General features: G+C 30.1%; 1 protein-coding gene across 5 annotated transcripts in view; it reads right to left on the bottom strand.

The window, feature by feature from the left end:
- The window catches only part of LOC117181692 (mannosyl-oligosaccharide 1,2-alpha-mannosidase IA-like), a 242,201-nt gene that overhangs the window by 82,484 nt on the left and 140,256 nt on the right, over positions 1 to 19,461 (bottom strand). For all 5 annotated transcript variants that reach the window (XM_033374620.1, XM_033374619.1, XM_033374622.1 and 2 more), the window contains exon 5: positions 16,786 to 17,001. In XM_033374620.1, coding sequence (XP_033230511.1) covers positions 16,786 to 17,001 — 216 coding nt within the window. The remainder of the gene's footprint in view (positions 1 to 16,785; positions 17,002 to 19,461) is intronic.

The following is a 19,461-nucleotide window of genomic DNA, read 5'->3' as shown; positions in this document are numbered from 1 at the left end:
CGGCTTCGAATTGGTTCCTCAGCCACCGTATTCACCAAACCTGGCCCCCAGCGACTATTACTTGTTCCCTAACCTGAAGAGATGGCTCACCGGTAAGCGTTTCTACTCAAATGAGGAGCTCATAGCTGAAACTGAGGCATATTTTGGAGACCTTTCGATCGAGTACTTTTCGGACGGTATCAAAAAGTTAAAAAATCCTTGGACTCGCTGTATCGACCTTAAAGGAGAGTATGTTGAAAAATAAAACCGACTTTGGCCAAAAAAACGTCTCCGTGTTTCATTTTTCAGGGACTTATCAGACTGCCTAGTATATACTACCTGTCAAAAGTTTGGGTTCAGTTACAAAAATCGTTTTTTTTTTTGTATTTAACGCTTTAATTAAACCGGAGCCAAAAAAATGTCTCTTTAAACGGTTGATTGTTTTCGAAATTCTGTTTGAAATAAGCCCAGGGTGAAGCCAATTTGTCTAATTTTTAAGTAGATATTGCAAAAATAGTGTAAATATAAATGTTTTCTTAAATTGTCAATAACTTCCGAAATAGACAACGTTTTTCAATGTTCTTGGGCTCATTTTGAAGCTTTTTTCACCGTATCACAACAACTTACGAGTATTAATCGTAAAAAATGTTTTTTCTAATTGCAAGAACTTGAATATGTAACAAAAAAGTTGGAAAAATTGAAATATTATATTTAGTAACAAAAATGTTTTTGAAAAATATATGAAACATATAATCATGAGTTTTCTATGTAATTTCCTCAAAATATATATTAATTTAACTTTTATTCTGATTCGCCTACAGATAAGATTTTTTAAAATATATCCAACTTTTTTGTTACAAATTCAAGTTCTTGCAATTAGAAAAAACATTTTTTACGATTCATACTCGTAAGCTGTTGTGATACGATGACAAAAAAGCTTCAAAATGAGCCCGAGAACATTGAAAAACGTTGACTATTTCGGAAGTTATTGAAAATTTAAGAAAAAATTGAAATTCACACTATTTTTGCAATATCTACTTAAAAACTAAACAAATAGGCTTCACCCTGGGCTTATTTTAGACAGAATTTCGAAAACAATCAACCTTTTAAAGAGAAATTTTTTTAGCTCCGGTATAATTAAAGCGATAAATACAACAAAAAAAAATTTTCTGAGTGAACCCAAACTTTTGACAGGTAGTATATATATATGCATGTTTGATTCAATCATTTAATTTTCAACAAAAAATGGAAAATTTAGATTTTCAACAACAAAAAACTAAGCTTTCAATAATAAAAACGAGTCTTGAACAAAATAATTAAATATTCAAACAAAGAGGTGAATTAAAAAAAATTAACAAAATAGTTCAACTTTAAACCAAGTAGTTTAATTTTTAACAACAAAATATGAAGTTTTCAGAAAATATACATTTTAATTTTAAACCGAAGATATTAATTTGAAACCAAAATGATTAATCTTCAACAAAAAAAGTTTTTAAACAAAGACAACATTTTTAAACAAATTAATCAAAATGTTAAACAAATAATGAATTTTCTAACCAAACGAAATTAGTTTTAAATAAACAATATAATAGTAAGCTTTTTAACAAATAATAATGAACTTTTGAACAAATATATTTAGAATTTTTTATCGAATTATATTATTTCAGTTTGCTTTTAAGTAAATAAAAGAAAAAAGAGGCAATCTCTTGAAAAAATTGTGTTTCTTGAAGCAATTTTCTGACTTTTGCCATTTTTTTTTATATCCCTGACTTTTCCATGATTTTTCTTGACCAAAAAATGCTCTGACTTTTCTTGATTTCACGTGACCTGCAAAAATGTTAAAATTTATTGGACCGTTTAATCGAAAGGGAAAAAAATTGTGGGTTGATAACTGAAAAGAAGTAGCAAAAAACAAATTTTAAATCGGTCAATATTTGTATATTTCATTATTTTTCTTTCAAAAAAAAAAAAAACTGATTGTGGCGTTTAAAACGTTTTAAAATTCCTAGGTCACGAACTAAACTGGTTTTCGAGAAAGAGAAATGATAACACGACTAAGTTCAAAGTGAAGAAATTTCAGATTCGATGTATTCAATTATTTCCAAAACGTGTGCATATGAATTAATTTACGGAAACATGTTTTTTTGCACATTTAAAAAGAAATTAATTTAAGCATTTATTGGTGAGGTTTCCTTTCAAGACTTTAATTTTTTCGGTTTTTTTTCTCAAAAGGCAATATAATGAATGTAGCAATTTTTTTAGGATTATATTATAATATTATAATACTATTATAATATTATAATTCGACTAATTATTTTAGTGGCGATTAATAACGGAGGGAAAAAAACCTCTTCATTCCCATAAGCCTGAGACCAAAGATGCATGACCACTCGAGAGTTTTCGTGAAATACGGTCGTTCAATCTTGTACAATAAATGTGTAAAACGAGGTACGAGATACGCAGTACCTCATGTTCAGACCATATTTATAAAAAATATACTCGTGTGGAACATTATTTATACTTTAGAAAAAGAGCGCTAAATTTCCAAGCAAATTGCAGAACGGTTGTACTTTACACACACACATTCTTTTCGAAATTAGAAATATCTTTAAATTTTTTAAGTTGTGTTACTCTGAATTTTGCATCGTCCTGCAGTTTTGAATTTTTTATCATATAAGAAACATTTTGGACTTTAGATGAGTCGAAATCATAACTTCTGGATTTTCATGAATAAACATGGGGATTTCGTATAACCCATCATTTCGAGATTCCCAATTTAGAGGAATCCTGATATTGGAAAGTCTAAAAGTTTGAAAAAGTACAAAAACATTGAAAAGACCATCGAAAAAAACAGTTTTTATGGAACAAGATAAAATATCCCAGTTTTATTTATTGCACCTTATGCGAAAATACTTAGTCTTTTAGAAAACAATACGAAAAAAGAAAAACCTGTAAAATGAAGAAAATTATGGCTGCTACAAAAATATTTAGAAATCGTTACTTTCAGAAAATTTTCTAATAAATAACATGTTATTAAATAATAAAAAAACGAAACAGGCATTACGATATTTTAACAGTTTAAAATTGAGTAAATTTCACAAATGTTATCTTGAATTCCTAATTCTTCACCCAGGAAAACCCCAGACGTTAATTAAATATTAAAATATCCCCCCTTGATCTATCACTCCCCCCTCTCATCAACCTTCTTTTATCCTTTTCTAGCTGATCCGATTCTATCTTATCACCCTCTTCAACCCTGCTTCCTCTCCCCTTCTTCTCCACCCAATAACTCGTTATCTTTCTCACTTCCCATCTATTTGGTCCCGTCTCCTCCACCCACACTCTTCCTCTCTTCTTTTTTCCGTACCCCTCCCCAACCTTTTCAACTCTGCTCCTACTGCCCCTCCCATTCGGTCTTCTTCTGCAATGACTCACACGACTACAAAAAATAGTTTCGTAGCCAATTAATGTGTTAATTACGTTATTCCACAAACCTCACTTCACCTCATCAACTTCCCCTCCATTTTTGATCCACCAGCAATCTCCCATTGACCGCCCTCCTTCGCCACACTCCCTTGTCCTACTTTTTCCCCTCCCCAACCCTTCCACAAACTCCCCTACGTAGCCTATCAACAGCTTAATTACGTAGTTCCACACACTTCACCTATCCCTATTAACTACACCTCCCTCTTCAACCCAGCACCACCGTACTTCTCCGCTCATCTCCTCCCTACTTCCCCTGTTCTCCACACACTTCACTTCTCCTTATTAACTGCCCCTCCCTCTTCAATTTAGCACCACCACACTTCTCCACCTATCTCCTCCTTACTTCCCCTTCTATTGGCACCTCCGCCACACTCCCTTCTACTACTTCTTCCTCCCCCATCCCTTGCATCTCCTCTCCTACTTTCCTTTCCAAAAGGACCCACCCCTACGGTATCTCCTTTCCTCACTCTCCTTACAACCCTAATCCTATTACTACTTCACTCTCCTACTTTCCCATCTTTTCCTCTCCTCTCTTCCCCACTTGTCCTCGTCTATTTATTCTTTCTTCATCTTCCAACTACTTTCCTACTTGCTCTCCTACTTCTCATCAACCACTTTAACCACCTCTTATTTTTCTTCCATCACTTTACCTAACTTTACTACGAAACTCTTAAATGCAATGCACTGTATTTTCCCAGTTTCCTGGTGCAGTGATCATCCTGGCAAGAGTATTTCTCAACGGAGTGTAAATTGTAATTAAAAGGGATTAATTTACAAATGAGTCTTGATGGTAACCTCGGCGTCGCCTCGGTTCTGAGGTTAGAGATGTACTGGTTCGTGTGAGTTTCGAGGACTGCTCCTGTATGGGGATCAGGAGCGTGATATATGCGGCTCTTCGGACTGAGCTACCGCGGTGTAGATTGTTAGGCGAGGCTCTTCGTGGCATAACTGATTGCTTCGTACATCTTGGATTTCTCTTTTCCTCCCGTCTTTCCTCCCCTGAAACCCCATCCCATTCCATCGAATCAACTTTTGCATCGAGCCAACTTTTGACTTGAACCTGTTCCGATCGCTCGAATAAATCGCACCAAGTAGGCGTATCGAAATCGATGCAACTAGATAATGCGAGTTGAGTCTGATTTACAATCAGAATATTAAACGTGCCTCAAGAGTTGGAAATAATATAAATTTATAGTAAGAAAAGAAAATCAACAATTAAAATGATCATTAAACATTTATAGCTCCTGAAGGTAGATAGAAACTCTCCCAATTCCACTTTTACGGCTTTATATTTTCCATATTGCCGTTTAACCTCATTTTTATTTTTTCGAAGAAACTGCTGAAATAAGAGTTAAGTCTGTATAGGGGGAGGGGTATGAGCTACATCCTTCCTCCTACTGAAACGTTGAGGGATTTAAATTAGCTCCTGGTAAAGGCTCCTGGAAAAGGAGTTAGGCGTGAGCGAGGGAAAGCATGTGACCTTAACTCCCTCTTGCGCCTTTCCAGTATCACTGCTTTAAAATGCTCAGCACTAAGATGCGTGGGTCTCGTTTCTGCTCCCACTCAGAATTTTAAATAAGGGACATTGGGAAGCTGGAAGCAGTCAGTTCATCGCAGAACTTCAACTAACTCCTTCCACCTTTTTAAAGTACTCGATTCAAAATGTACAACACTTGGCCACCTGGTTTTTCTTAAGGACCCTGAAAAAAGGGATCGACGTGTGAAGGGCGAGAGGGTGTGGGTCACAAGCCTCCTCCCAGTCATACCGAATCCGTTCCAAGGGTCCCAAAAAAATCACGCCTCCTAGTATTAAGAATCTTAAATCGGGAATATTGGAAAGATGGAGGAAGTCAGTTGATTGATTAAGAATGCTTGTTTTATTTTTAGGACCCTGACAAAGGAGATCGGCATGTGTAGGGGGAGGGGATGTAGCTCGCAAGTCTCCTCCCACTCACACCGAATCCTTTTCAGGGACCCAAAAAAAAATCACTCGTCTTGACCATTTTAAATCAGGAAAGTGAGGAATGGGTAAGGACAACAGCCGTCCTCCCACTCACGTCGTAATTCTTTTCTGGGGACTCCCCAAAAAATGGGTGAACATTTTTTAAAACTTTTTTTAGGATTCAGAAAGAATTCGAAGCATTTCTCAAAAATTAAGAAGAAAAAACGCCTCAGTCAGGAATGTTAAGACCTTGCGATCAAACTTAAAAAAATGGTAAGAAACTCTGGACATAAACTAAATATTTGGGGCTATGAATTATTGAATAAAGGAGTGAATCCTTGATTTTGAAAGGCGATAAATTCAGGCAGAATTTTATGCGATGTGACCATGGAAAGTGCGACTTGGTCGAAAGCTTGGCGTTCCGAAATGTATTCATTCTGCCCTGTGTACCTCTCCTGCATACATTGTGCTCGCATTGTTCTGCGGATATTCTCTGCTGAGGAAGCAGCCTAGCCAGTCTGCTGAATTTTTAATCGCTATGTATCTCTCATTCCTAATTTTCTCCATTCTCAGGTCTGCTTCTACCCAACTTCTCTTATATTTTTCATCAACTCAATCTCCTCATTCACTTTTACACTATTCCACTAGCATGGAAAAATATATAACTAATTGCCAAATTATACGAAATATTCGTCTCACTGAATTCATTACAAAAAACTCCAATTCAATTTTTCTTGATAAACAAACTTTATACCTAGAAGAAGAAGCAAATTCAGGGTGGTCATAAGACTTAATTTTGAAAATTACCTCACCTTTTCCTAACCACTTTTCCATTTATTAGCATTTAAGGAAAAAATTTATATTTTTGTAAAATTTGTTATTCAATGTGAAGAATTCCTGAAAATAAAACCAAGAATCTAACGATTAAATTTGAACAACGAGCATAAAATGTTCCCATTGTGAAAAAGGATTTTAAATTTGAATTTAATCTCATTTGAATTTCTTAAATTTTAATTTATCTGACTTATGGTAGATTGGAGGTCATTTCTATGTCAGGTTTGTTTATAACTGGTTTATCTTCATAAGGGTGCTGTATGAGGGCCGAAACATTGATGGATATTTTTTACTAATGTTTTTTTTATTGTGATTTGATAATAATAAAAATAAGAAAGACGAAAGAAAAAAAGAAGAGAAGTAAAGAGATTTGGTTGGTTGCCTTCTTATTTCTCTTTTAACTTTCGTATTTTTATCCAAAGGGAAAACGAATTTTTTTCTTTTCTTTTTAAGGGGAAAAAGTTTTATTTTCAGATTGCAATGGGAACATTTTATAGTCGTTGTCCAAATTTGTTCGTTAGATTCTTGGTTTTGAATTCAGGAATTCTTCACATTAACTAAATTTTGGGATGCTAAAAGGATTTTAAATTTGATTTTAATCTGATTTAAATTTCTTTAATTTTGATTTTTTATTTATAATATTTTTTAACTGGAATGAAGCAATTTAAAATTTTAATTGATTACTTTCACGGGGGCGATTTTGTAACTTTTGCAATTGTATTTTTTAGAAATTCACATTGTCTTTTTTTGGAACATTTTCATTGCAACAATAATTTTAAAAAAGAACAACTAACGTAATTTCGGAAAAGTAAAAGCGGAAATGAAAGTGAAAAAGTTATTTAATTATATAAAAAATTTCAATTAAAATAATTTTTTTTAAATTTATTATTCTCAGGACTGCCAACGCGTAATTTATCAAAAATAGTGAAAAGTTACTTATTTGAAAAAAATCAGAAACTAAAAAAATCCATTGATATGAGCATAATTGAATGAATTTAAAAGAATCCAAGGAGATTAAAAGAATTCAGCTAAAAAAAATTTGAACATCTTTTCAAATCTTTGAATCTCTACAAAATCCCTCTCTTTTTGTAAATAATTTTTTTAAATCTATTTAATGATTATGAAGTCCATTAAAATTCTATAGAATCTGATGATATTTTCTGAATTTCTGTGAAATTGACTAAAATACCTTGAAATATTATAAAATCACTTGGAATATTTTTAAATATTTTTAAACCTTATAGGTCTTATTATATCATTCTACATCTACTGAAATTCCAGGAAATTCTTTACAACGATTTCTTGGAATTTTTTGAACTACTTAAAATCTTTTACATTCATTACAATTTTTTTAATACCTTCAAATATTTGAAAATATTTATATTTCTACGAAAATCATCAACTTTGTGAATAAATTCTTTGCAATCCATTAAAATATTATTAAATCCCGTGAAATTCTATGAAATATGACATTTCCTGAAATCCTGAAAAATGTATTCATATTCTTAAGAACCTTTTTAAATACCCTAAAATATGCCAAATAATTTTCAATCCCATTAAGTTACTAAAATTAAAAATTGTTTGGAATCTTCTAAAACACCTCAAAATATTTCAAATGATTAAAAATCTATTTAAATTTCTTGAAATTTTTTAAGGCTTTTGAAAATTACTTGGAATTTTTAAAAATACGTAAAAATCTTTAAGGTACTTTAGAAACAATTGCAATTATTGAAATCTATTAAAATACCGTAAAATATTTTAAAACATGAAAAATCATTTGAAATCCCTTGAAGTTTTGGAAAGCTCTTTAAAATTCCTTGGATTTTTTTAAAATGCTTTCAAATCTTTTAATTCTTTGAAATCACTTAGTATTTTTAAATCCATTAAGATTTTATGAAAGCCCGCGGAATTACATGGAATCTGATATTTCCTGAATTCCTAGAAAAATGTATTGAAATAATTTGACAGCCTTTAAAATCCGAAGTGCATATAGATTCTATAAAATCGGGCCATGTTTCGAAATTCTTTAAGAATAATTGTAATTAAAATCTTTGAAAACTTTCAAGTCTCTTTGAAATACCTCGAAATCTTTTTAAATGCCCTGCAATGTTTGAAATACTTTGCAATCTTTAGAAATCCATTGAAACTTTTTAAAGGTCTTAAACATTCCTTGAAAATTTTAAACATATCTTCAAATCTTTCAAATCTTTCTAAATTCCTCGACATTATTTCAATACTCGGTTTAATCTGTTAAAAATTGTTTGGAATCTTATTAAATGTCCAAAAATGTTTCACAAGTTTTCAAGAATGGGTTAATTTTGTTTTCTTCAAAATCCCTGACTTTCCCAGACTTTTCCCCGATTTTGTAGGTCATACGGAGAATTATAAAAAAGCACTACTTAATTTATTATTTATTAATTCATGAATAGTGCGACGTCCCTGTAGCTGATGAGATATGATATTCCCACTTAATTTTGATTAAAATGAAGTTATCAAATAATCAAGAAGACTTAATTAATTTCAGCAAAGTTTCGGTCTCATTGTATTTTCCTTCAATATTTCTCAAGTGAATCTAAGACCACAGAGAGGAGGTCGCAAGTGAGACAAGGAGGCCACTGTTACCGCCGTACAAGGCTAATACGCGAAGTTATCCACTTAGAAATCCGCCTTAATGCCGTTGGTACTGCAGTGTTACCAAGTTGGGATAAACCGACCAAGTTTCGTCTCGATGGTTTCGAAATTCTGCTGGTACCAAAACTACAGAGACCTTTATTACACATGTATTTGCAGAAATATCATAACTTTCTCTACATTCGAAATATTCCTCATGCACCTGTCCACAAATCTTGTCCTTAAATCATCAAATAATAATTGAGGGCCCGGATGCTATTACCACCTATACATTTTTCTTGTTGAAAGATGGCACTTTTCAAAAAACTTTCAAATTTTAATTTTAAAAGTATAATAATAATAAAGATTCCTTGAAAAAGTTGACTTGTAACATCTGGTAAAATAATGCTTGTATTTCTGAAAAAGGATTCTTCTTTCGATCTCTCTAGTAGCTTAAGGGAAAAGCACCCGACCGTCCATCGGAAGTTCTGTAGTTCGATTTCCAGCAGAGCGAAGCGGATTTTTTTTTAATGAAAAATTTATTTTAAAAATAGTTTAATTCATAAGTCCATCTAGTCTGAAAAGACATTGAAAATTGACGTTATTCTCTGATGATAAAACAGATTCCTCGAAAAAATTGTCTTGTAACACCTGGCAAAATAATGCGTGTATTTCTGAAAAAGGATTTTTCTTACGGTCGCCCTAGTAACTTAAGGAAGAGCCACCGAGAATAAAAAAAAAATAATTAAAGTATTTTTATGAATAAAGACTGAGATAATTAGTAGAAAACACCGGTCTAATTTCTAATTTTTGCCAATTATCAAGATTCAACTTCAATTCCTGGTAAAATTTAGGAAAATAATCCTAAAACTTTTTAAGTAACGTAAAATGAAGCTTAAAAAATTTTCTTCAAAATGAGCCAAAGAACTGTAAAAATGTTTATTGGTTCTCGAAATATCGTGAAAAGTATAGCAGAATGCACAAAACAAGAGTTTTGTGCAGTCCCGAGTGATTTTTCGAATTCTGTCACGCAGGTTGGCCGTTTTATTCAAAGAAAAAAAATCCCGGTCATTTCCCGGGGGTTTCACTGTTCGCAAAAATTTCTCAGGGTCAATGGAATTAAAAAGTCGAACACTGAAGCTACAATTTTTTTACGTTTGAAATAATAAAAACTGAGTTGCAAATTAAAGCACTCAAAGTGGAACTCCTGAATTTTAAACTTAGAAAATTGAAGTTTAAAAGTTTTTTAATTAAAAAATTTTGTATTCAAGTGTTCAATAATTTACACGTATAAAATGGAAACTAATAATACTTTTCCACTTGAATGTTCTGAATTAAATGCAGTTAAACTGTGAAATTAAAAATTTTAAACTTTTATAATTGGTAGATATTAAAAATTCAGATTCAGTTCCACAAATATAAATCCACATTACAATTTTCAAAACTCTATATTGAAGAATAAATCAATGAATTAATAATTTTCAAAATTATATCTTTTTAAGCAATTTTAAACTAGAAACATTAAAAAATGAACGATTACACTCTTTTTATAAACTGAAAACCTCTGAAATTAAAAGTTAAATTATATGTATATATAATAGTTTACAGCTCCTTAAAATGCTTCAAAATTTTATGTTAAAATCTTAAAACATCTATATGTGGCTTTACATTTTTTAAAATTTGAAATTATTTTTGAAATTTCTTGCACAATTTTTTTAAACACTTAACCAAATTTCCTTAAAATCTTCCATAATCATTTTTGATAATTATGTAAATTTTTCTAAATCTTTTTAAATATTCTTTTTAAATTAATTATTGGAAATGAAAAATCAGTTTTAATTTTCCTTAGAAACCTTGTTTATCTATATTTTGTTTTAAATTAGGCCGAGGGCCATTTGCACTCAAATTGTGGTCTGAATAGTTGGATTTTTTCGGTACACGTAGAAACTTAGTTTAAATTGTTTGAAATCATTTCAAATTTTTAATTGATTTTGAATTCTTTTAAAACCTTATGAATATTTCTACAGCTTATTCAATTTTTTTCTAAGAATAATAGTTTTTAATTGTTATATATACATCAAACTTCAGCAACTTGACTTACAAAGTAAATTTTGTTGAATAGAAGAATTAAAGCTGTGACGTTCAAAGTTCAGTTTTCTTATTTAGTTTTGAATATTTAATTTATAATTACTGATTTTAAATGAACAGTCGGAAATTTCTAAATATTGAGTAGTTTTTTTCCTTAATTAGAATATTTCAAATTAAATGGTTTAAAAATGGAATCTTTTGGACTGAAATAATAATTTAAATTTAACCAAATCCTTTAATTCTGAATATATTATTTTGAAGTTATTTTAAAATTGAAACTAGTTTATAAATTTTCAATGTTTACCTAATAAGACTTTCCAATTGAAAAAGTTTAATTTTTATGGTTAAAATCTGGAAATTTTAAAATAGTGTTTGATTCCGAATCGTCTTGTAAAATAAATTATAATTTGCTTTTTATATCTCAAAGTACAGTTCAATTTTAAGAATAATTATTTAATTTATATTCACAGTTCATTAACTAAAATTATTTTTTATGCAAAATCTTCGATTTGAAACGTTTCTAAATTTTTAATTGTTAATGTCTTCAAAACTGCAGTTCAAAAATCTTTAAATTAAAATGTACTAATTATTTCAAAAACAGTTATCAAAGTTGGACCGATTTTTTTCTAAATATTTGTAAAATTCCCAGACAAAAAATAAATTCAGTAATATCCTGGTTTTTCGCAGTATCGTAAAATTCCCGGTCCAGCGACTACCCTGGTTACACCTCTACATTTTTAATGATAATTCGAGGACCAGTTAATATTTTATCTGTAAAAATTAGAAATTAGATTAATCTTTCTCAATCACTGTCTAAGTCTTTATTTGTCAGAAACACTTAAATAGGGCTGATTTGAAAGAGAATTTAGTCTACTTTCAAATACTTTTATTTGGAAATTATTCTTTTTTCCGGAGATATACTTCGATAAGTGAGTGCATGTTTTTAATCGATAGTTTTTTAGCTGTCCTTATACACTCATTTCTTATTACTTCACCGAAAACCCCCTCATTTCCCCTCATTTCCCCTATCTCCATACTTCCCATAAACCCCAACAAAGCCCACAACCACGAAAGAAGATTACAAAAGGTATTTTCTAAAGAAAAAAAGGATGATTTTTTTCAGAACATCGAGAGTAATAGAAGGTGAAAGAAATCTTTATCCACAAAAGCAAGACACGCCCAAAGATAAATTTATTGGTGGCCTGAGTGCTTTCTTAACCCGGAGGAAAATAATTTTCTCGTAAAGTACCTGAGGCCCTGAAAAGCTTTCAACTGCATCGACCAAGTCTTCTTAATTCAATCTGAAGAAAAAGGTCGTTGAAAAATAGTGGATTTTCTGATATTGTCGACCAAATAGATGTCCCTAACAGAAAACGGATGTCTAGAGTCTAGACTCTAGAATCTCTAGGTTGTGGAAGAAGGAAAGTTTTCGAAATGCTTGTTTGTCAAACAAGTTCATCGAGAATCTCGCATAGAGGTTCTTCCAAAGAAACCTACTTTCTGCTATTGTTGGATTATCCGCGTGGGAGACCGCGAGGTTTGACAAAATTAAATTTATTTCCACATGACTTTAGTGTACTGCATACGCGACCTGACGCCAAATATATTTTTGGATTGTATACAAAAATTTTGCGAAGTTCATCATTTTTAATGACTACCTCGAATTATTGTTCAAGGGACTCTATCATCTAATCCCTGAGTATTCCGAAAATTAATTGCGATTAATCAAACGAATTTTCTACAAATCAAAAACATTTTAGTAAATCAATACATTTTGTCCTTCTAGTTTTTTTTCATACAGAAAACATTTTATATTGTATTTACAAATTATGTTTTTCCCATAAGAAAATAATTGTTGCTTGGAAAAATGGTATTGTTCCAACTAAATTATTTTGTTAAGTCTAACAAAGTTTAATTTGATCGACAAAATATAATTTTGTTGTGATTTCAAATATTTAGTTTGTTCAGCAAAAATATTTTGTGAAATCTACAATATTTTGGTCAAGTCTAAAATATCATTGTGTTGAGCTCACATATATTTGGTTAATTTAACCAAATAAGTTTGTTCAATCTACAATTTTTTGTTGTCCCTACCGAAATTTTTGGTTAGTACCACCAAACGCTCTAACAAACTTATTTGACTGGCTCAACTAACAATTTTGTTGCTTCTACAGCAACCGAAAGATTTGGTTGGGATAACCAAACTTTTGTTCGGTCAACCAAATCTTTTTCTTAGTGAAAGGTTGCAAAAGAACTTCATTTTTATAAGTCCCTGATTTTTCCCTGGCCAATTTTTCATTTTGCCTAACCATTAATATTCAAAGACAATCATTTTAATCTTCTAATATTTTTAATATGAAATATTTTATAAACGGGATAAAATGGTTTCAGTTATTTTTTCAAACAACAAAAAGGAATTCTCAACAAAAATATTATTTTTGCATTTTTAGCAAAAAATATCCAATTACTACCAAAAGAGGTGAATCTTAAAATCAAAAAGATGAATTTTGGACCAAGAAAATTAATTATTTACTAAAGAAGACGAATTTATAAAACAACACAGGAATTTTTAAATAAATGGGTGATTTTTTAACTAAAAACGATAAATTTTCAACCAAAAATAGAAAAGTTAAATTTTCTGTAAAAAAATAGTTTTCAAAAAATAAAACTAATTTTCCACAAAAGGAACGAATTTTCAACCAAAAATTTAAATAAATATTAGTCTAGAAAGATAAAAAAAAGTTTAATCTTCAACTGGAATAGTTAAATTTTGAACAAAAAAAGAACGAATTTTCAAGTAAAATTAGGAATCTTCAAAGAAAAAATTATTTTTTGACGAAGTGGTGCAACCTTTAACCAAGTAGTTATATATTTAACTAAAAATGCTATTTTCAAGCAATAATGTAATAGTAGATATTTCAACCATGAAATATTTGAATTTTTAATTTAAAAAATAGACCAATTTTCAACGGAGCTGTTGAATCATCAACCAAAGAAGAAGAATTTTCAACCTAACAGTTGCATTTTTAACAGAAAAAAAGAATTGCATTTGTACTAAAACTGCTGAACGATTAAACCAAAAAAAAAACGAATTTTCAAAAAAATAGTTAAATTCTCTACAAAAATGTGACTTTTATGCCGAAATAGTTTAATTTTAGATCCAAAAAAAAATTTTCAATGAAACAGTTACATTTTCAAACAAATTTTACATTTCTCCTGAACATTAACATTCAACGGCAAAAATCTTAGTCTTGTAAAATTTTGAAAAAAGAATCTTTTATAAACGATAAAAACAATTTTAATTAAAAATGCAAAATGTATTATCCTTCAGGATTATTTAAAGTGCCTCTAATAGAAACTCCCCGACTTTTAAACTTTTTTTAAATCCCTAACTTTTTCCTGAATTTCCCTTACAAAAAAAAATTCCCTGATATTTTCTTGATTTCGAGGTCTTTCCTGACCCACGGCAATTTTGTTTAATCGAATCAATACATTTTTACCGAATAGTTCTAGGTTCAAAGAATTTAATTTTCCTTATGCCAAAAATCAATTATTATTTACAAAACTGGATTTTAATTTTGTCCTTAGAAAAAGTTAAAAAAATATTTTTTTCTTTATATTAAAGAACTTTCTGAAATCAGAATGTAATCTCTGATTACCACTTTTATCTTTCTCAAAAAATCTTCTTTGCATAAGATCATGTATGGGGATAGATAAAAAAGATGGAAAAAATATATTCTAGTTTGCCTGCAGGTGAAGGTAGCCTTTGATATTTAGAAATATAAAGGATGACTTGGGATGATGATAAAGAGACCTCGAAGAATGGAGAGATTTCTATGGAATCTGCAATAACTATGACGCTATTGAAAAATTCTCAAAATGAAAAAAAGGGCTTTAATTTTTTTAGATTCATAGCAATATCAGGGAATCCCGTAAGTTTCTTTCTCGCTTAATCATTTTTTATATAAAGAGATTTATTTCTTATAACATAAAATTTTCAAAACGAATTGATTTTTGAAATTTTTAGCTTTATGTCTTTAATAAGCTAAAATCAATTTTCTTATTTAAAATCAAAAATATCTGGTATTTCTAAACTGGTTTTTTAAATTTTGGAAATTTGAATTTTTCTAGTTTAGTTAACTTTTACTTTCGGAATATTTAAATTTCTTTGCTAGATATTTTTTCTAGTTACATATTTTTTTTTGTTATATGAAAAAATATAAAACATTTATTTTAGATCCTGAAGAAATAAGTTTTTCTATACGAAATAAAAGTATAGCTAGGCCGATGCTCACAGGATATCTCCTTTATATTATCATCAATATAAAGAAATCGAAGGCTGCTTTTCTTACGAAATCTGTAGTACATAAAAGTACATGAGAGTACTGAAGTTTCTAAATATTGTTTAAAAATAATTCGCATTTAAAAGAAAAATCTACAGATTAAAAAAATTTCTGTAAAATATCCCGGATAACTTTTTACAACTTTAGAAATCTTTCGAAATATTTTTAAATGTTTTGAAATATTCTTTTAAAATTAATTTTTTAAATAAAAATTGTTTTTCAATTTTCCCATAAATTTTAGGAAAATTTTTTTATTCTCTTGGAACCTTTCAAAATTTTAAAGAAGCCTCCAAAATTTTTGTTTAAAATCTACAAAAATCTACACTTTTTAAATATATTTTAAAATATTTTCAAGTATGCAATTATTTTGATTTTCTTTTAAACTTCTAAATATCTTTCAAACTTACTCGAATTTGTTCTATAATTTTATAATCTTGAAAAATCGAAAACTTTTATTTTAAAATCTTCCAAATTCGTTTTCGAAATTTTATAAAATCTATTGAAACGATTAAAAACGTTTTAAAATCTTTTTAAAAATTTTCTTAAAATAAATTTTTTTAAATAAAAAATCATTTTAGAATGTCACAAGAATCTTAAGAAATTTTGTTTGATTCTCTTGAAAACTTTCAAAATTATTTAAAAACTTTTATTCCCGAAATTTGCAAAAATCTGCATTTTGTTTTAGATATTTTTTAATCTTCTCAAGATCTTAATTATTTTCAAACATTTTAGAACTTCTAAAACTTATAAATATCTTTTAACATAATTCAATTTTACTAAAATAATTTGAATCATGTCAAATTAAAAAAAAAAGTTGTCTTACAGTCTACCAGATTCTTTTTTGACATATTTTGAAATCTTCGAAACAGAAAATTAATTCTTTAAACGAAGTCTCTCGTTCTTGCGAAATTAGGGACGAGTAGTCGAATATTTTTCATAAGTTCGGAACGTCTAGTCACTAGTCCATGCCCTTTTTCAACTCCACGAATTTTTCGAGACGATTAGACGCATTCTTTTTTAAAATTAAACCTCAATAATTTTAAATAGAATATAAAAATATAATTATTTTCCATTATTAAAAAATAATTTACAATTATTTGGCCGTCTTTATAGTACCAAAACTTTCATACAAATAGTCAGATTTTTTCGTAAGTGTAGATACTTCCTTAAATTGCTCTCCTTTATCAATAATGTTTGGAAATATTTATAAATAATTTTCATCGCAAAATAAAATTATTTACTTGGAAATTTTGATTTGAAAATTGATGGTACAGAAGACTCGTAATCTCTAAGAAACTTTTAAGCAAAAGTATAAGCTTTTAAATTTATTTATCTTGTTATGACGATCCATAACAAATATAACGTTTTTCAAAACTTTAAATAGGTTGCCCGCCTCGAATTGGTATTTCTGGACAATTCACAGCTCTCTCGTTTTCATTGTATTTCCCGGGTTTTCCGGCCAGAAGACGCCCTGCATATATAAAAAATAAAAAATCTACTTACGATATCGAAATCCAGATTTTGGGCGATCCAGTCACGTCCCTGTTTGAACTCATCATGAAGACCCATGATATAAAGGGTGTCCAAACCATCAACAATGGTTGCACCCATCGTAGAAGCACCAAAAATGCTGGCACTGTGTCCCCTCTTTGAAATCGGTCTCAGTTCGTTCTTTCCCCAGGCATACCTGACGTAGTTGTCCCAGCCATGTTTCATCATCTGCACAAGTGAAAAAATAAAAAATAAATAAAATGTTAGTAGATCGAACCTTTTGACACAAAAAGTACAAATAAAGGCGTTTGACACCTGCGGAGCTTACAAGCGGTCCAGCTATAAATCTCCAGAGCAAGGGGTTCAAACACAAACCCACATATTTCAGATAGACAATGTAAAATCTGCTGGACCGGTGCAGTGAGTAAATTATGCCAACTGGGTGTACCATCTTTCCTGGTAAAAATATTGGTAATATTTCTCCGCGAGTCTAAACAGAGTGTCCTTACGTGACCAAAGTCAATATGTTTACATCCGGTTAATAGTCGTTCATCATTCATGAAATTTCAAAAAATAGTTGTACACTAATCGGTGGTCTCTGAATACATATATGTTCTGAAATTGAAATAGTATTTTGGAAATGTATTAAGAAATTAAATGATAAACGTTTTTGTATCTTATTATTTATTATGTGGAAGCTTGAGATATATGGGGTAATTAATACATTAACCTTAATCAAGGTAATATTTTCAACTCTCTCCATAAAAGTGTTTCTGAATCAAATTCATAAATCGCCGAGAAGTACCAAAGGTTCATTTTTACAAGAAAAAACTGATACTTATTTCATCAAGTTTATTTTTCTATTTCATACCGTTTCCTTATATGAATAAAGTAAACAATTATTTGCGTTTTTATAAATCGCTCTTGTCAGATCCTGAAAGATCCATGGAAGATTCGTCAATAGGTCAATATTAATCAGCCTCGAAATCGCGAAAAAAAATTCCGATGCAGTAATGTTCATTCCCGATATAAACAAAAATTTTCTTCAGATAAACATTAAACAAGGTAAATAATTCTGGTTTCAGGGTTTAAAAAAATATATTATTGGTAGGTCATTGAAGATTATGGAAGGTTCACCAATAGGATATTCGATAAAAAAATATACCGGATACAGTTCTGTAGTATTCTTGATATCAACAAAGTTTTCAAGGAATCTATATTATCATCAAAGAAAAACAGAAATACTTAACGTCTATTCAGACTAGATGGAGCTGTGAATTGAACAATTTTTAAATCAAATGTTATCTGAACAAAAATCTTCTCCTTCGCTCCGCTGGGAATTGAACCACAGAACTTCCGATTGCGGGTGGAATGCTTTTCCCTTAAGCTACTATAGATATCGAAAGAAGAATTGTTTTCAAGAAATACACTCATTATTTTGCCAGGTATTACATATTTTAATATTTCAAGGAATCTGCATTATCATCAGATAATAACAGAAATTCTTAAAGTCTTTTCAAACCAAGCGGAGCTATGAATTGAAATTTTTAGAAATGAAATTCTGTTTAAAACTAGACCGGCAAGCGAGAGTTTTGCGGTTCAATTCCTAGCGGAAGGAAGGAGAGATCTTTTTCAGAAAAAAATTGATTTAAACCTTTAGAATTCATAGCTCCGTTTATCCTGAAAAGATGGTAAGAATTCCCGTTATTTTCTTCTTTCGGTCTCTCTAGTAGCTTAAGGGAAAAGCACCTGACCGGCAATCGGAAGTTCTGTGGTTCGATTCCCAGCAGAGTGAAGATCTTTTTTCAAAAAGAAATTTAATTTAAAAAGCAGTTTTAATTCATAGCTTCATCACATCTGGAAAGACGTTAAGAATTTCTGTTACCTGGAAAACTAATAGGTGTATTTCTTGAAGAAGGATTTTTCTCTCGATCTTACTAGTAGCTTAGGGGAAAAGAATCCGACCAGCCATCGGCAGTGCTGTGGTTCGATTCCCAGCGGAGCGAAGGAGATCTTTTTTCAGAAAAAGTTTAATTTTAAAAATCAAGAAAGTTTTTCGCATATAAACAGAATAAAACATTTTTTTGAAACATCAAAATTTGCTACTAGTAAGCCATAATAAGTTCAACAATAGGTCCATCGATGGGTCTCGAAATAACGAAAATATATATCAATATTCAGTCCTATTGTATTCCCAATAGTAACAAAGTTTTCCTCGTATAAACAAGATAAAAAATATGTTTTAAAAAATATTTCGAATATCAAATCATCTTTTCTTATTTAAACAAAATAAACAATTTTTTGGAATCTTAGAAATCGCTACGAACAGATTATGGAAGATTCGTCAATCGGTCAATCGATACATCTCGAAATCGATAACAAATCTATTAGATACAGTAATGATTATTTCCCATACAAACCAAGTTTTTCGCATATAAGCAAGTTAAATAATTTTGTCACCAAATTTTAAAAACGGTATTGATAGGTTATGGGATACTGGGGAATGTTTTTATCAATAGTCCATTCGACGCATCTCAAAGACGAGGACAAATGTATTAGATACAATACTATTGTATTCCTAATGTCAAAGTTTTTTTCATCTGAATAGAATAAACAATTTTTTCAAAACTTCAAAAATCGGTGCTAGTAAGTCATAAAGGGGTCAACAGTAGGTTGATCGGTGCTTCA

The sequence above is a fragment of the Belonocnema kinseyi genome, chromosome 10 (assembly GCF_010883055.1).
Source record: "Belonocnema kinseyi isolate 2016_QV_RU_SX_M_011 chromosome 10, B_treatae_v1, whole genome shotgun sequence".
NCBI classification, from domain to species: Eukaryota; Metazoa; Arthropoda; class Insecta; order Hymenoptera; family Cynipidae; genus Belonocnema; species Belonocnema kinseyi.
Note: the sequence above shows the minus strand (reverse complement) of the source record. Positions and strands in the feature narration are given on the sequence as shown.